We start from the raw sequence: 18,495 nt of genomic DNA on the forward strand, positions 1-18,495 counted from the left end.
ACACACACAGTGTAAGAACGTAAGAACCCTTGCAGAGCCTATGAAAGACTCTGGGTTCAACCCACAGTACTACTTACGAACAAAGTGTCCCCGCCAAAACAAAACAAACAAACAAAAACCCTAAAAAGAGATTTTGGGACCACAATTTGTTCACAGAAGCATTGTAATTGTTTGTCTGTCAGATGCTGAGCTTAATAGATGTTTATATAACTTAGGAAGGGTGTGATATTTGAAATGGATGCCATTCTCCAAAAAAAATGCATAGAATGGGCTATCCCAATTCACTGTAAAATACAGTGTTTATTTTTATTTTCCACTGGTTCAATATTCAGTCCATGGTTTTTCCATCAATATCATTAAAAGTTCTTTGTGCTGTATGCAAACCTATCACGGATAAATAAAAACAGCAAGATTACCAAGTAATAGCTATCATCGAAAATACAATGACTGCATTCAGGGTGGGACTGGAAATAGGAGCAGTGCTTGAGAAGGACCCGGGGCAAATCTGTTGACCTGAAGAGTGGAAACAGAATGAATGTGTGTCCTAGACTCCAGTGTGGCCACGGTCACCTTGCTCCAGGTCTTCAATCTTGTCCTTTTGACTTATTAGATGGTTCTGGGAGAGAGCGCCTGTTGAGTTGGCTGCTTTGGCTGTTGAGGACTCAGCTCTGTGCACTGAAGTGAACTCTGTGAACTGTGAAGAGGACACACTCATTGGTTTAGGTCCTCTTCCCTCCTCAATGCCTGATGTTCTAGCAGAAGAATAATGACCGTGGAAGAGAAACAGACATTTGAATGAAAAGAGGCACATCAGTAGATCAGTTTTGAGTTTACTAACAAAGGACTTGGAACTTAGATATTTTGAAAGAAAAACTTTTTTAAAAAATGTGTAAAATATTGAAACTTCATATATCTTTAGAAATTAAAAACTTCATTTTTGAAGCAAGAATTAAGTCCCTTTTCTACTACATACTGGCTTTTAAATTTTAAATGTGTTACTTCGTCTTTTAGAATCTGTTACCATATATGTGTATTGTATATACAAAGAAGCCTTGAATTTGCTTATGTACATATGTATATGCAATGTATAATCTCATTTTTTGCTTCATTATGAAGTTAAACATGCCAGGGAAACTTGCCAGGAACAACAAAAATCTCCATAAAGTCAAGTATGTAATGCTAGAACTCTAAGAGGGTCCTTTTTTTTCTGACTTTGTAGAGAGAGAAATGCAAGATCAAAGAGCTGAAATGGATTATATTTTTCTAAAACTGGGGATTCATTCCTGGTGACTTGCTGGGAGCTGCCTTGATATCTCAGGTTCTGGACGAGTTTGTAAAACTGAACTAGATGTTCAGGATCTGGCTGTCCTTGTTTTGTCCAGCTGCCAGATGGGTGTGCCCTTCAAAACACAAGTTTAGAGAGACCCACAATTAATATTCTAACTTAACAGAGTGAATACTTTCTACCTTTTCTTTAAAATTTTAATGCTTCTGCACTTGAAAGCAAGAGAAGATTTATTGTAAATTCAGCTGTCAAACAGGTCTGAGACAGAAGTGAAACAAAGAAACAGAAATACACACAATCTCCAGGTAAATAAGCAATGGCTTAGCACCAAATGGTGGAACGCATGCAGAACAAACTCAAGGACGAAGAGAAACATCACTGTCACTGTGGCCTGGTATTTGGCAGATGCAAAAGACACAGCAGTCACGTGCATTTTATCTTATCATTGGTGGAGAGGAAGCTGACCCGAGAAACGGCAGAGTGTGCCCAACTTTAATTCTGATCATCTGTTGCATCAGAACTTTCCATTTCATTTACTTATTTTTAGGTACGACATCATAAATGTAAACACAAGACTTTGTGTGTCATATATATATATATACCTATATATACATATATATACATATATATATTCTTAACAAAAGTAATAGTCATAGAAATAACAATTAGTAAAGAACATTCTCATTCACTGCTTCTTCTGAAGATCTTGGTTATCTAATGAGGTTTATCTATTTTTTTTTTGAGAAAAGGCAGTTTAGAGTCAAATATATCAAATGAATTAAGTTATATAAAGGAACAAACTGAATCCAAGTGGCTTCCAGTAATTCGGGGAAACAGCAGTTAAAACTTTTTGGAAACCCCATGTCTAGTGGGAGTCACATCATTGTAGAGTAGCTGAGGATGAGGGGGTCTCAGATTAACGAGGTGTTCACTTGCTGGAGCATCATCATTTTCTGATCTCTGTACTGCTCTCTTTTCTTCCCCTGATATTGACTTAGCCCAGTTCACTTTCTTTGTAAAGCCTTCATCACGCTCACCCCTCCTCCTTGGGTTCCTTATTGCCTTTTCCCAAGACATTCCCCTAGCCCTACCATAGGTACCTATCATTTACCTACATGTTCTCAGGGTACACTGATCTCAGTGATAGCCCAAATGGTGACCTTCCCAATGGCAACATGCACAAAGTTTAACACATAATTAAGACAGAGTAATAATCATTAAGGGACTCTGTCAAACAGGTGACAAGTGCTACAAACATGGTACCAAATACACAACTAAAATAAACATAGGACACTTATTGATCCTCCATCAATTATCTTTAATTATGTATATTTTAAAAAGATTTATCCTATTATTTATTAATATGCAAATGTTTTTCTCTCTGTGTGTGCATGCATGTGTTCAAGGAAGGTAGAGTTCTTGGCTGCCCTGGAGGGGAGTCAGGCAGTTGTAAGAGGCCCCACATGGGAGCTGAAAACCAAACGAATACTTCTAAAGGCAGTAAGTACTCAAATTGCTGAGCTATCTCTCCAGCCCCATTAATCTATAAATATATTTTGGTCACATTTTCTGAAATAGAGAAACAGACATTACTGTGAATCACTTAATTGTAAAGTGATGATTTGCTTTTGATTAGATAAGACATTAACCGTAAAAACAAAACTTCAATTACCCATTAGAGGCTATCTACAGTGATTATGTCGTGGTCATTTAAAGAGATGCTCCATATCAAAATTCTTTTACACCTCCATATTGAACAATTTTTCATGGATCATTAAGGCAGCTAGAGTTATTCAGAAATCTATCTTTTTAAGACTTTTTTTGTGGGTAGCTAAAAAAAAAGAAATCCTTCCATTACATTCTGGAATCTTTACATTCCTCTAGTGTTTCAAATTCAAAAGCAGAGACATGAGTCTTAAGGAGGTGGAGTCTCCGATCCATGGAGGCACAGACAACTGGTGTCCTCAGTGCAGGTTGAACTTGTACCATCATGATGTCAACTGATCTCTTCTTCCTCCATAATGCCTCATCTACATTATTTCTCCTACACTGAAACCCAGTTTGGCCCTGCCAGGATTTGGGATATGGGCATAAATGATTACAGGTGTACAGTAGCAGCCTGGATGAAGACAAAGTGTTAGGGTGCTTGAAATCGGAGGAAAGCCCTTCCCCGAGGGGAAGATGGAAACATGAACACACAAGCGAGTGCTTTTAGAAGTCTATCTGGCTTTGAGCAAGAATCAGGATTATGTGTGTTGGGAATATCTTGATTACAATACTCAAGCCTTATTTCCATCCTTCAGAGCTCATGAAAGAGTAGGCTATGCTCTAGGGTAATCTAATAGTGACTTTCTGAGCTCACATTGGCCACACCTAAGTTATGAAATGGAGCCAGTAAAGAAACTTTCCCAGCCTCGATAACAACAGAAGTTGAGAAAGACTATGATTTCTGGAGGTGTACAGAAAGCAAATCAACTACCCAAGAGGGAGGAGTTTTGTTTTAGCAAGCACCATGGTTGAATCATGACTCCAGCTGCTTCCTCATATGCCATCCTCTGCTCTCTAGCAGTGATATACGGCTCAGATATAGGCCACATATTCCGGCACGGGACTCAGTTCCAGTCTTTTCCTGCTTCCTTAATATGACCATATCCACAAGTGTTTCTATGCTTTCATTTCTTCACTTGTGAGACTTAAGATAATGATGTTTGTCTTCTACAGAAACGATAAAGTAGGTGTCTATCGAGCACTTAAAATGGAGCAGTAACTCATTTCAAGTCAGGAACTGATACTGCTTTTTCATCTAAATGATGTTTGTTTTTCTATTTCAACCCGAGTTCTCAGGAGGTAATTGAGTAAGGGAAGAGTGGGAGTTCTGGAATTCAAACCACATGGTTTGCAGGTAAGCTAGATGTCTGTATGGGTGACAGGGAAATTTCTAGTGCTTTCTCCGTGGATTAAGTGCAGCAAATCCCACTCTTCCTATGACTGACTTACTGCATAATTACACGATTCCTTAGATGTTTGATTTTCTGAGTGTGCACCGCCCTCTTCTTTCACAGGTGGATTTCTACAAAGCAAGCTAAGGTTTGAATGTTGAATAACCGCCCCCCAAAAGGCTCAGGTGTGAAAGTCTTGATTCCCTACCTCAGTGCTATTAGGGGTTGTGGAAAGAATTTAGCCTTGAGTATGTGATGGGAAGGTCATTACGGGACTCTGGTTTGTTCCTCTTTCTCTTCTTGACCATGAGATACGGGGTTCACAGGCCCCTGCTATGATGTACTACCTCACGATTGGCCCAAAGCAATGACACCAGTGCATTGGAAAATGAAACCCTGAAAATCATGAGTCAAAAGAAATTTCTCTTTATAACCTGATTATGTCATGTATTTGTAGAGGGGACAGAACTCTAATGGCAGCTTCTAAGGAGAATTATAGCTGGGACCAGACCTCTTTATTCTCATTGCTCACTATTTCATGCCACACTTGGATTCCTCCCTTAAGAGCCTCTCGGTAAGTTGACAAAAAAAATAACAATATAGACACATCCATGTCATTTTAGAAACAAACTACAATTAGTACAAAGAAGGAACAACGACGACAACAAAACCCTACCATTCTGGTTGTATTCATGAGTCCCCAAAATCGATGAATACAGTAATCCAAACCCCTATTTTCTCTCTCTAAAATGCTATTATTTTGCCTGTAAAGTATTAGTTAAAATCACCTTAGGAGGTCACTTTTGAAGATGGCTGTCCAGGGTCCTCATCGAGTTCCATAAAACTTCTTGAAAAAGAGAAGAAAAAAAAAGCAGGAGTTAGACAGACTTATGGGAATGTTAACAAGATCACACTATTACACTGTCTCATTTCCCTCATTTATTTCAATTTAAATTTTTTATTTTCATTATCTTTTTGAAATTGTGTCTGTCTTGTTTTCTAGGATAGCCTCATACTGTGATCCTCCAGCCTTAGTCTCTTAGGTAGTCTGGGTTGCAAGCCTGTGCTACTGTGCCTAGAACTAAGCTTTCTCATAATTGAGGTATAATTTTCTTCTCCAGATGTTGCTATAAGAAAGTGAAGTAAGACTCAAGATTTCCACAATAGTTTATAGCTGTCAAGGTATTTGGGCATGATTATCATTGAACTCAGTAACAAACCTATCAGTTATTGGTCTTTTAATAAACGAAACCCTATAAGTATTATGCATTGTGTATATAAACATGTACCTGTATGTGTTAGCTATGCATACACACACATATATGATGCTAGCACATAAAACAGGATTTAATAAAGAATATGAATTTGAGTAAATTTGTTTTACTAATTTTTATACTTCTTTTACATGTATAAAATACTAAGAAGAAAGATGAAACCACATTTTCACAACATATGGATGACGGATCACAAAGTTCAAAACCGATTTCTCTAGAGTGATGAATACATGTTAGGCACACATCATCTATAACTCATAGGCTAGGAATCAGGGAGTTTTTGAGGAGATAAAATATGATGCAAATATATGGTTTATAAACAGGCTGTAGTCTAATGGAGAGTGGGGACATGTTCAGGAATGGGTCATTTAAAACAAATAGGGGGGCCCTGTCATCCAGGTTCATATTGGGAATGACAACTCCTAATAAGAAACTGTATTTGGCTGTAGATAAAAACTTCCAAAAGGAATCTCTGTCTGCAGAAATTGACTGGCTGATTAGAATTTAGTATTGTAAACTCAAGTCCTAATAAATCAAAGACCTCAACATAAAGCCAGCCACACTGAACCTCATAGAAGAGAAAGTGAGAAGTACACTTGAATGCATTCACACAGGAGACCACTTCCTAAATATAACTCCAGTAGCACAGACACTGAGAGAAACAATTAATAAATGGGACCTCCTGAAACAGAAAAGTTTCTGTAAAGCAAAGGACACAGTCAACAAGACAGGAAATACAAGACCATCAAGGGCAGACCTTCACCATCAGCTTTAGTCACGTGCTTTGCTGTGTAAGTGGTAGAAATTCAAGGAATTGTTTCAGGAATGAGAAACTTTATAGGTTTTTAGTTTTTAATGATGACATGAGCAAATATGCTTATATCTACATTTATGTGTTTACCTATGTTTAACTATCTAAATTATAGTTCACATTTTCCCCAAACCCTGTGGGTATTGGTATTCAGATAGAATTATCTTGCTAGCTATTTATAGTTGTCTTTGCATCAGCTCATGTTATCTAACCTTAAAGACTAAAGATTTTTTAAAGAAGGAATTTACAGACTAGATCTTGTCCTTCATAATTTTCATCCTAATGTTTTATATACTAAGAAAGAAATGCTTTTTTGAAAGCCTCTCATGCAGTACCTCCACAACACCCATGGTCTTCCTTTGTAAAGAAACTTTGTAATATGTTTTATATCCTCAACTACATTTGATTGCTTGAACAAGGAATGTTTTGGCTTTGAACAAAGACCCTTAGATTTCCATAGTAGGGTTGAAATACACGGGCTTTAGGCATAAGCTCTAAGTTCTTTTTCTTTAACTATTTCATCAAAGGAACAACTATTTACTGATTGACACCATGGGAAGATGCTATGATATTATATTGTACAAGACAGACCTATCTGGTTTCTGTGTTTCATTAAGATACACGAGTGCAAACAAATAATTTTAGACCTTTGTAAGTAATATCATACCACCTCAAAGCAAAGTGACAGGGGACAGTGAGCTGGGAGGAATTAGCAATAAGAGCATAACAGAATAGTTTTGTGAGGAGGAGCTTGAAGATGAATGACAGAACCAAACAGTGGCCGTGAGAAATACAAAGAGCGTTTCAGGCAGAAGGGACTCCTAAGGCGGCATGCCTGACCTCATGAAAAGTTCTCCTATCACAAAGCAGGAGTCTGCTCTGAATATGATGAGACGTATAGACAAGGAGGCAACATTTCTGAACTCAGAACCTACAAGTCCTTAATGGAACAGATAGTAAACTTTCAGGGCAATACAGTGGCCTATCTGACACTTCCGCTGTTGAGAAGTAATTATTCTGTCTCCTTGCTTTGCTATGCTTTGTAGGTGACATTATTAACTGCTTTGTATTTAGAGTACATCAGATGTTTACTAACTCATTTCTTATAATGTCCCTTCTTGTTTCTATTAATAATCACAAGGAGGTAACATATGCAAGTAAAACTTCCATAAAATGAAATGAAATCATAAAGTAGAATCATCTTTGAGCTTTAACAATGTGTGGAGAAGGTTTATAGGCAGAACCCTATACAACCAACCAAACATACAGATTTTAAGCAGATTGAGGACTACAAGAAGAGACCCAACTACTCCTTTATGAAAATGGCTCTTCATCTGTTCTTGGTTGAGTTTAAGAAGCCATGTATACTTACCCCAGGAAAACATGAGAATTTCTATTTAAATAGAATATGAACAGAACTTCAGGGTTTGATAGAACTTTAGGGCCAAGCTCTGTAGCTGAGCACTTAGTTAGGTGGCTTTAGTGTCAGAATTACCCAGAAAGCTTGTTTAAAACTGCACTATTAGCCTTGCCTGTGAGTAGCAGGTGAAGGAGGTCTAATTCAAACATAATTATCCACTGTGTAGTAATAAATCAGAGTTTATTGTTATTATATTATTAACAATGTTATTAATAATATATTATTAATTATTATTACAAATAAACTCTCCACAGGTGTCTATGTAAAAATGAATCAAAAATAGCAGCTTGCAGCAGTGCAGGCTGAAAGAAGCATGAAGAATAAGGAGAGGTCAAATCAAAGGCAAAATATGTTACATCTAAGGCGTATTAAGAAGCAGGCTGGGCTGGAGTGGAGGGGAAAGGTAGAGAGAAGAGCAGAAAAAATGTAGAGCTCAATAAAAATCAATTAAAAAAGAAAGAAAAGAAAAAGAAAAAAGAAGTAGGCTGGGAACATTAGAAAGTCTCTGGGTTATATTATCCTTCATGGTGGCCAACACGCTGCTCCTGAGAGTTCTGCACATTGCGTCTAAAGAGACATCACTAACTCCTTCAGTTATCCCTCCTGAACTACTCCAACTAGAAGCCAAATACAAGACTCTTCACTTTTCTTCACAAATACAGGACTTATGAAAACCACTTCTCTTCCATATCTTGGCTCTGCATCTTCTGCCCTCCTATTATAGCCCCGGGATTTTAAAATATTGTGTAATCTTGAGGGGGTACTCTCACTCTAGATTTCAGGCACTGTATTTGCATGTAAAATGCAACTTAAGGTAGGACATTTCTTGTTTAAATGAAAAATGAATGCGTTTTCTCTATTTCATTCATTTTCTTGAGTGTACTCATTTTCTACAGAAGCTGGCAAAAGTGAGGTTTATCTCATTGCTTACGATCCCCTGGACATGGAGCGAAGGATGAAATCCACGGCATTCTCAATGATCTCTGAACCCAGGAGGCTTAAGAATTTGGGGAAATCTCCCTCTGGTTTTTTACTGGAGTCATTTGGAGGGTTATCTGATTTCTCCTCTGGGTTGCCATCTTCATTTGGTTTGTCATCTGAAAACAAACAAACAAACAAACAAAAATACATAAACATAAAAGACTTTCAAATGTGATTCCTTGCAATCCAAAAGGAAAATGTTTTTTTTGTGTGTATGTGTTGGATCTGAGGAGTTCCTTGGTATCCACCTGGTACAAACTCCTTAGTTTCATCTTCCTGTCCCTAAGCATCCTTTTGCTTGTTTGATTGAAGTCTTTAATTATTACTAAAACATACAAGTAACAGACATAAGTATCTAAGTGGACAATGGCTACATTTGGTTACCAAGAAAACAAAGCCCACAGAGGTACCTCCTTTTGCTTTTTGTAAGATTTTTATTTGTTCTTTGAGAACGTCATGCACTGTATTTTGAGTGTTCACTCCAGCTTCCCACACTCACCACCTTTTCCATGCTCTTGTCCCTTCCCATCCAACTTTGAGATTACTTCTTTTTATTTTTTCTTCTCTCGCCATCAAGTCCAGTTTGTGTTTCCTATCTAGTTTTGGGACTTGGACTTGTCCTGGTGTCTGAGCCTGTCAGAGTGAGGTGTTAAAGAAAACGAACTTCTCTCAGTAGCTGTCAAATACCAAAAGTTCCTCAGCCAGTGGTGGGTTTTGTGTCCAGGTCCCTCTTCTATGCTGAGAATTTATTTTGCTGGTCTTATGAAGGTCTTTGCTTGCTGGCACAATTGCTACAGGTTTATCTATGTATCTGCCCTGGTGTGTCTGGAAAATAATGTTTTCATGAGGTTACCACCCACTTCAACATGGGAGAATAATGGTGTGATATGAATGCCCAATTTGGGGCTGAGCACTCCACAATCTTTTTTCAATGGATGTTGAAAAGCTGTGTGTGTGCGCGCGGGTGTGTGTGTGTGTGCATACATATAGGGGGTGTCTCCTTATTAATTATCATCTACTACAAATATAGGCTTCTCTGATGAGAACTGAGAGATGCTCTTATCTACAGGTACAACAAGAAGTTGTTACATCGCATTATACTAACGTCAGTACCAAGTTTGAGATACAGAAAGTTTAGCTGTCCGTGTAATATAGGATACCATTGTTTCCATGGGATTTCTTTGCCAATGGTAATATAAATGAGGAAGATGAAAATCTTCATGGGTAGTTCCGCTGTGCACATACCTCTACCAGGAAGTTCACATGCACTGTGTTATTTTTATCTTCATAATTCTATGAGGTAAGAAAATTGCTAAGCCAATTTAAAGCTGAAGAAGTAAAGTTGGACAGAGATTTCAAAGCTGTTTCAAAGATGAAGAATTGCCAGGTGATAGATATACAATCCAGGGTCATGTTTGTCTGAAATCAAAATTGAGATTTTTACAGTATTCTGTAATAAAACTATGTGCTCTTTGTAGGAAAAGTACACAAACTGTACTTTATTTATGAGAGCAAATGGAAGATAAATGATAAATAATTTCTGTCATTTTTTATTACCTATTAGTTTTATGAACAATGGTTTTTACGAATCCTGTGTAATTTTTTTCCCTGGGTAATATTTTAAGATATGCAAATTTTAGCTTATTAGATGGATAAACTGATAATATTTAGGAATGGGAAGACTGTGCAAACCAAGAGAGCATGGTGCCTATAGGAGTCATGTACCTTATCCTTCATAGCTGAAGGATGCACATGTGTCCCTTGGGTGTTAATGGTCTTCATTTATGAGATGAAAAGTTCTGGTAGAGTGGTATACACTACAGCATGCAGCCTTCTTTCTGAACCCTGATAATAAGACAATGCAGGACTTTACTTTTTCATTTTATTAACAGAACTATGGTGCCACCAAATTCTATATAAAAATACTGGATGCCTGAACTGACTTTTGGGAACCCATTTTCCTTGGAGGGATACCTTGCTCAGCCTAGATATAGTGGGGAGGGCTTTGGTCCTGCCTCAAAGCTATGAGCTAGATCTTGTTGACTCTCCATGGGAAGCCTTACCCTCCCTGAGGAGTGGATGGGGGGGGGGTGGAGAGAGTGGGAGGAAGGGAGGGAGTGGGAACTGGGATTGGTATGTAAAATAAGAAAAGATTGTTATTTTAAAAAATAATTAATTAATTAAAAATACTGGATTACTTATTTGATTTCAGTTGAACATTAGATTATTATTAGATTATTTTAATGTTAAGACTGATAAATGTGATATCCAGGATAGACTCACAATATTCATAATTGGTTGTTTATTTGAAAATTCAAGTTCATAAAAAAGTCAGTTTTAATTATTTTTTAGGCACACACAAATGCTAGAAAAAAAATAAATTTTAGAAAAGTCCATTTAAGTGACGTTTAAAAATTGAAGACCTTATCTTGCTCCTGACTCTGGAAGTTTATGACATTTAAGATCAATACTAAGCATTGTTTGTACAAAAATTATTTTTGAGATACAGAAAAGTGTTTCATATCTATATTGCTTCCCCACTACAAGTTTTGAGTCATTAGGGTCTCAACTCCTTAGCACTATTTCCACTAGATTCAGGTGAAGGTCATTCAGGGCTACCAAATGATGAAAGAAATGTGTTATCTATGTTGTGTTCTAAGATAGAAATTATTAGCAAAAATGGAAATAAATTCTGTAAGCATTTATATTTATTATGTCATAGTCAAAGGCTTAACGGGCTCTTAGTCTGGGGTTTATAAGAGATGATAATCAAAGATTCATTCATCCAACAGTTGAATTTTTCATTTAGAACACATTTTGCTTTGGTTTGGTTTCTTTCCGAGGAGAGTGTATAAAGAACCTTTTCGCTTGAATTAAACTAAAGATGGTGACCCTCACATAGAGGTCTGTGTGATTAGAGTTCCTAGAATGGGTTTATTTTCATTGTGAGAAGAAACAGATGCTGGACTAGGACAACCTCATAGACCTGTGTCCTTATCCTACTGAGTGATGGAGTCACAGTTCCATAGGAGAGCAGAAATGCTCTGGGAAGTCCAACGACTCACCTAAAGTCACTCAGGAAAAGGCAGCTGAGCCAGAAAATGAACCTGAGTTCTGTCTAACTCCAGAGGCATGGTCTTCATATTGTATTGCTCTCCCTCCATAGACTGGTTCTCCGGGGATACCAGCCAAGTGTAACACAGGAAGTCCCTACACAAAGGAAGAGTCCTCTTTGGCAACACATGTCAGTTTTATTCATTTTATGTAATACTAAATACTAGCTTTTTAGTACCAGAGGAGCTGGGGATTAGTGTATGGGAAGTCTGGAATCAGTCTAGACTTTAGTCCATATACATATTCATAGGTATTATTGTGTGGTGTGCCACACATTTTAAGGTCCTACAATCTGATTTTTTTTCAACAAAATATTAGCCATGTACTTTTGCAAATCACATTTAACCACTGTCTTTTAGTTTCTTCATTGTGATATTGGTAGGAAGAAAAGTATTGTATATATTGTTTATGCTATAATGTGTGTATAGATATATATCCACAGTGTATAAACTACTTATCACAGAACCAAACCCAGGGTAATCTCACAATAATTGATTTACAGCACTATTAGTATATTAGTATTAGTATTATTAACAGCAACAGAATTATAAGTAGCTCGATTTTCCTCTAACAGTTTAAAATATTATGAAAACTTAAACTGCTATTGGAATACCCAGAAATCTCAAATCATCAAGGTCCATTATTGAATATTTCCTGTTTTAAAATATAACACAAAGTACCATTTATTACATTAAGATTTCTACTGAATTTTTTAATTGAATGTGATTATCAAATTCTGAACAAATACATTTTTATTCTTATTGATTTCTACATTTTACAAAATGATTATAAAAGCATGCTCATTATACATGCTCATATAAAAGCATGATCTGTAACATCAATAGTTATGTAATTAAATCGGTGAGGAAATTAACACAAAACTGGACTTATTTAACCAGTTTCACAGTTTATGGGATGAATGAGGATTGTCTTTAGAATGCAAATATCACCCTTCACAGCACTGTGTTGAGAACTTTGGAAGCAGGGTGGACACAGACATCCCATGTCCCCCTCTGGCACAGGTCTTATGCATCCCTCATCTGTATTTCTTATTAGGGGTGCCACGTGTGACCTGGGCCTGTGAGCTCTGCTAGCTTACAGGCAAAGGGACCTGCTGCTGAGTGGCTGGTTGCTCATTCTGCTTTCTGCACGCTGAACAGACACAAGACAAAGATTCATAGCTTCTGCAGACAAAACGATTAATCCCTAAATGCAAATGCTGCACGCTGCTTGCAGCCCTCTGCGTGCTTTCATGTGTTACAAAAGAAACACAAGCTCAGTTGCAATGGGAAGAACCTAGAAACTCAGATTTCACAATCAGAGAACTTTCACTTGTGCTTATCCTAAAAGCCAAGCCAAACCAAAACAAAAAACCCTTTCCCTCTGCAATCTTACTTTACTAATCTGCACCAACCAAAGAAAATGGCGAGTTTATTTAGTAAGATTATTATGATTTTATGTGATTCCACATTTGGGAAAGAAAACCAGAAGGACTAAGCAAGTTATGGAGAACCTAGGTAAATTATTTAAGGTATGTAAAGGATGAAACTTAGAATATATGTATTCTAAGGTCAAATTTCAGTATTTAGATGTTAAACTTCTATTTAAATCAGTGGAGTTCTTTTATTAATCTGCTTTCTTGATATTAGTCACAAATGCTGGCTTAAAAGAACAAAAGCATATGTCTAATGAAGTTTTACATAAAAGTTTTGTTTCTTGTTAAGTTTTATCTAAACTTACCACAGTAGCTAAAAATACCAAGCTGGTGCAGCTGACTTTCTGCCATATTGTCTCAGAAAGTGAGACCTTTCACCTTCTCGTATCTCTGTATTAGGCATCATGCACCTTTCTGTTCCATTTTGGGTTTTTCTGATACTTTGGGCCTTCTTAATTTCTTTTCTAAAGCCCCTTCTCTGCCTGCCACCATGTATCTGTTCTCTACACTAATAACTCAAATACCATTACTTATTTTTCTCAGCTAAGATAGACAAAGATACACACACACACAAGCACATATGTGTGCACAAACACACATGTATATGTGCTGAGATATACAAACTGCCTGAGGTGTTTTTCTTTTAAACTCTAATAAAACTGTACATAAACTTAAAAGGACAACGGCGATGAGCATGAACTCTACAGCATGGACGGGCTCACTGTGAGCCTTGTCAGTTTGGTTGCTCACCTTCCTGGACTTAGGGGGAGCTGGGAGGACCTTGGACTTAACATAGTGAAGGGAACCCTGATGGCTCTTTGGCTTGGAGAGGGGCAGAGTGGGGGTATGGGTGGAAGGGAGGGGAGGGAAGGGGGAGGAGGAGGGGAGGAGATGGAAATTTTTAATAAAAAAATGAGAAAAAAATAAAGATAAAAAAGAACAATTCATTTTGAAGAAACTGAAAAAAAATAATTTATACATGATAACAACAGCATTTAATATTTATTTAGTGATTTTTATTGACCAGGCACTATTCCAAACATTTGCCTATTTTATTTAAATTTTATGATACATATGAGATTGACAGCAATTAATGTTTCTTATTTGTATCACATCTAGATGTATTTAATATCATGCCTAATTTACACTTATAAATTTCCATTTCCATTATAGAGTGCTATTGAAAATTATATCTTCATCATCACTAAACATTATTAGTTATAATCTTTAAAACACCCCACAGACACTTCTCAATGAATTTATAATGTAATGGCATCCCTTCACCATTTAAGAATATAAGAAAGGACTCATTCCAAACATCATGTATTTACTAAGATGGAGGATACAACCAAAATCAAGCTTAATAAAATTGCTTTCGGAATTAGATATGTTTCCAGGCTCCCAGCCCAGGGTTCTTTCTGCAATGCCAAAATGCCCCTCCCCTTTTATGTTCTGTGCCAGCTTCCACCCATCACTAACTATGCCCAAGTTTCTGGGCTGTGATCAGAAACACTTACCTGCCTGGCTTGTCAGGATTAGGGCACACAGTCCCAGGACAGCAGTCAGTCGCAGAACTGAGAAAGCCATTCCTGTTGTCCTGGCTATTGGTGCAGATAAATTACTTAGATGCACCTGAATCTTTGCTCCATTTATAGGACAGTTGTGGTGACATCACCTGCTGTGGAATTTAGGCTGTTGCACAAGATGTCTACACAGCTTGCTCTGAGATCTCCAACAACAGGCTCAGCCCTGTCTTTCAAAATCAAAGCAATTTCTTTCTTTTTAAAACATTTCATTGGTTTACAAAGAATTGGGTTTCATTTAGGCATTTTTCAAACAAAATTTGCCTTTGTCGTTTCTTTTACCCTCTTCTCTATTCTTCTTTATTCTACCTTGTTCCACCCCTAATAGCATCCTATCAATTTCAAGTCCCATGTGACCTTTTGCCTTTACCCGCTCCTTCTCATTACTTCTACTTGTTTCCCTCTTTCAACTGCCTGTCTAGTTTCATAGTTTACACTACCCTCACAACCGCTCATTTACATTTATATAAGCATTGAAAGTTTGGATTTTCTTATGAGACAGAACATGTGGCTAGATCACCTTATTAATACAATACCCTCCTTCCACCATCCAGAAACCTTATAATTTCATTTTTTCTTAGCACGCTAAATTTCATTATTCAGGCTTCGTGGATGTACATCCATTTCCTAGACATTGTGATGAATGCAGCAGCAGTAAACGGGAGTGTACACATATCCCTGCGTATACCCCAAAATAGCACAGCAAAGCCATATGGTAGCCTTGCTTGGAAGTTTTTGGAAGAACCTCCATATCGGCTGCAATAGTTTACACTTCCATCAATGGTGAAGAAAGGATTCCTCTTCTCCATAATCTTGTTGGTCTTTGTTGTCACTTGTGGTCCTGGTCATAGCCAAATTCATTGGGATGAAATGGAAGGTCCGAGATTTTAATTTATACTTGCCTCATGGTTAAGGATGTTGAACACTGAAAATACATATTTGTTGGCTTTTGTGTTTCATCTTTTCAAGACTATCTGTTCATCAGCCCACGTATTAAACAGCAGTGTTGTGATTTAGGTGTTTAATTCTTGCTGTTCTTACGTGTTGTGGATATCAGTTTCATTTCTGAGTTGTAGCTGGTAAAATAATTAATAATCGTTTCCTTACTGTACAGAAACATTTTAATCTCATCTAGTCTCATTTCTTGATGCTTAGGGATATTTTCTGTGCTATTGAAGTCTTACTTAGAAAGTTCTTGCCCGTACCTATAACTTCAAGTGCATTCCCTATATTTTCTGCTGGAAGCACTAATATTTTGGGTTTTAAATCCCTTTAAATTAAAATCATTTATGTTAAAATGATCCATTTTAATTGATGCTTTTCTGTACAGGGTGAGTGGTGTGAGTCTAAGTTCATAGATACCTGGTTCTGCCAGTACTGTATATTGAAGAGATGCTACAGACCAGACTCAATTCCATTAAAAATGTCAATGAGTTTCATCATGGAATTAAAAGAAAACAATGCAAGAATTTATTTAGAAACAGGAAAGACTATGCAAAGACAAAGCATTTCTAATTATTGTTTGTTCTTTTTTTTACTTAAATTATTTATTTTAAATTTTCTATTTATTTTACAACCAACCACAGTTCCCACTCTCTCCCCTCCTCCTGCTTGCCCCTCCTCTCCCCTCTATCCACTCCCCCAGAAGGGTAAGGCCTCCCATGGGGAGTCAACAAAGCCTGATTTGTCAAGGTGAGGCAGGACCAAACCCCTGCCCCCAGCATCAGGGCTGAGCAAGGCATTCCACCATAGGGAATGAAGACCAAAAGGGCAGCTCATGATCCTGGGTGCTTATTTTTTAAGTAACGGTTTTAATCATTTGAAAATTTCATATGATGTACTTTGATCATATTCCTTCCCCCACCCCAACTCCCCAATTTACTCTCCCATATTCATACCCATCCAGCTTCATTTTTTTTCTCTTTCTTGAATAAACAGGAACAAACAAACAAACAAGCACAAGGTTCAGCTTTTGCTGGCTGATTGCTCCTGAGAAGCTATCAATTACAAACAGCTTTTCTTAAGTGTGCCTGAACTCACACTTAATGGGAGCTCACCAAATCAAGCTGGTCTGGGACTGAACGAGCATGGGATCAAACTGGACACTCTGAATGTGGCTCACAATTGAGACAGACTGAGAAGCCAACTATAATGGCACTGGGATTTGTCTCTACAGCATATACTGGCTTTTTGGGATCCTAATCTATTTGGATGCATAGCTTCCTAAACCTGGATGGAGAGGGGGAGAGCCTTGGACTTCCCACAGGGCAGGGTACCCTGCCCTCTCTTAGGACTGGAGGGGGAGAGGGGGGTGGAGCGGGAGGGAAGTGGGAGGAGGGGAGGAAGTGGAAATTTTGATTCCTATCATGTATAAAGTAATAAAAGATTTTCAGAGGGGAAAAAATAAAAGGAATGGAAAATTCTAGCCCCCCTAAAAAAGAACGAATATAGCCTGAAGTATTAAAGTACCAGACTACAAGTTATGCTACGGAGTTGATAAACTCAGTCTCCTACTGGCACAAAAATAAGCATTCAGGTCAAATGTCTCTCTCCATACTTGGACTGACTTCCCATTCACACAGATGGGCATACCCTCTCAGATCATGGTCATTTTCTTTGCTCATACTCTTGTTGATGGGATAGCTTCCCTATCATTTCTCCCTGGAGCATTGTAGTTTATTCTTCAGGCTTAGGTACAAATGCCCACATCCTGTGTAATTGTTATGCTATCCATTGTACCTTATTCTTGCTTGGCATTCTTCCTTCATTAACTGCCTTTAGAACCCTTAATTTCATTGCTCAAGAGTTAATGACTTTAATTGTTCCCTCTTCCTTTATCCTGGGGATCTATCTATCTATCTATCTATCTATCATCTATCTATCTATCTATCTACCTACCTACCTACCTACCTATCTAATCTATTATCCACCTACCATCTATCTTTTGTCTTTTTCTAATTATCTATCTACAAATAAAAATTTTCAATAAAAATACATACTGCCAATATTTTTGATCCATTCCTCTCAAAGACCTGACCAATTGATTCTCCTTAAGTAAAGATTAATCCACAGACAGTCTCTTCCATCAGCAAGCCTTCATCAAGATAGCTTTATGTCATCTGCTACACGGCTTATGATGGAGCACTGTCCTTATATTGTGGATCCCTGGGGAAGAGATAGTCCAGTGATCTCCATGAACTGTGTCATGGATTCTATCATGTGGCTGTGTTTGCTGGGAAAAAAAAAAAAACAATATCCCAGAACATTTTGGAAGGGCATGTTTTTTCAAATTGCACTACAGGAAAGCAAAAGCTTTAGCCAGTGTAATTTATGAAAAAATTCTGCTGGTTTCTTGGGAGTTCAAAGAGATAGGGCAGGTGAAACCCTGAGTGAACTGCTTTTATTGGTTGCATAGCAAGAAAATAGCTCTGTCATAAGTATCAGATCGTTACCACCATGTTTCCATGTAGACGCTAACAAATATATAATGAATAAATGAAGTAATGAATATCTTTGAGAAAAGAAACCTATGAATGCCTCAAGTAGCTTCTCTCAGCCCTTATCTGTGTGACACTGACTGGTGCCACTCTGAGCTCTAGCCACTTTATCTGTAAAATCAGAACATAATGTTTTCTGGCCTATGTCTCCATAGT

The 18,495-nt window shown here is 37.5% G+C and overlaps 1 protein-coding gene across 3 annotated transcripts; it reads right to left on the minus strand.

Annotated features, from left to right (window-relative positions):
* Positions 1 to 280: 280 nt before the first annotated feature.
* C5H5orf46 (chromosome 5 C5orf46 homolog) lies at positions 281 to 14,922 on the minus strand. Of its 3 annotated transcripts, none has more exons than XM_038332123.2 (4): positions 14,777 to 14,922; positions 8,661 to 8,826; positions 5,013 to 5,071; positions 281 to 694 (listed from the first exon to the last, which is right to left on the minus strand). In XM_038332123.2, exons 1-3 carry the CDS (start codon positions 14,844 to 14,846, stop codon positions 5,014 to 5,016), a joined length of 294 nt encoding a protein of 97 aa, XP_038188051.1. In that variant the 5' UTR covers positions 14,847 to 14,922; the 3' UTR covers positions 281 to 694; position 5,013. The 3 variants fall into 3 exon arrangements, with proteins under 3 accessions (XP_038188051.1, XP_038188053.1, XP_038188054.1); XM_038332125.2 differs by having other exon boundaries at positions 281 to 752; XM_038332126.1 differs by lacking the exon at positions 281 to 694 and adding an exon at positions 759 to 1,400.
* Between the last annotated feature and the right edge of the window lie 3,573 nt (positions 14,923 to 18,495).

This window comes from Arvicola amphibius, chromosome 5 (genome assembly GCF_903992535.2).
Source record: "Arvicola amphibius chromosome 5, mArvAmp1.2, whole genome shotgun sequence".
Taxonomy (NCBI): domain Eukaryota; kingdom Metazoa; phylum Chordata; class Mammalia; order Rodentia; family Cricetidae; genus Arvicola; species Arvicola amphibius.

Coding starts and splice junctions, on each gene's coding strand:
- C5H5orf46 (XM_038332123.2), bottom strand. CDS start 14,846: ATGGCTTTCTCAGTTCTGCGACTGACTGCTGTCCTGGGACTGTGTGCC. Junction 8,827..14,776: donor AATCCTGACAAGCCAGGCAG/GTAAGTGTTTCT, acceptor GTTTGTTTTCAG/ATGACAAACCAAATGAAGAT. Junction 5,072..8,660: donor CGCTCCATGTCCAGGGGATC/GTAAGCAATGAG, acceptor CTCTTTTTCAAG/AAGTTTTATGGAACTCGATG.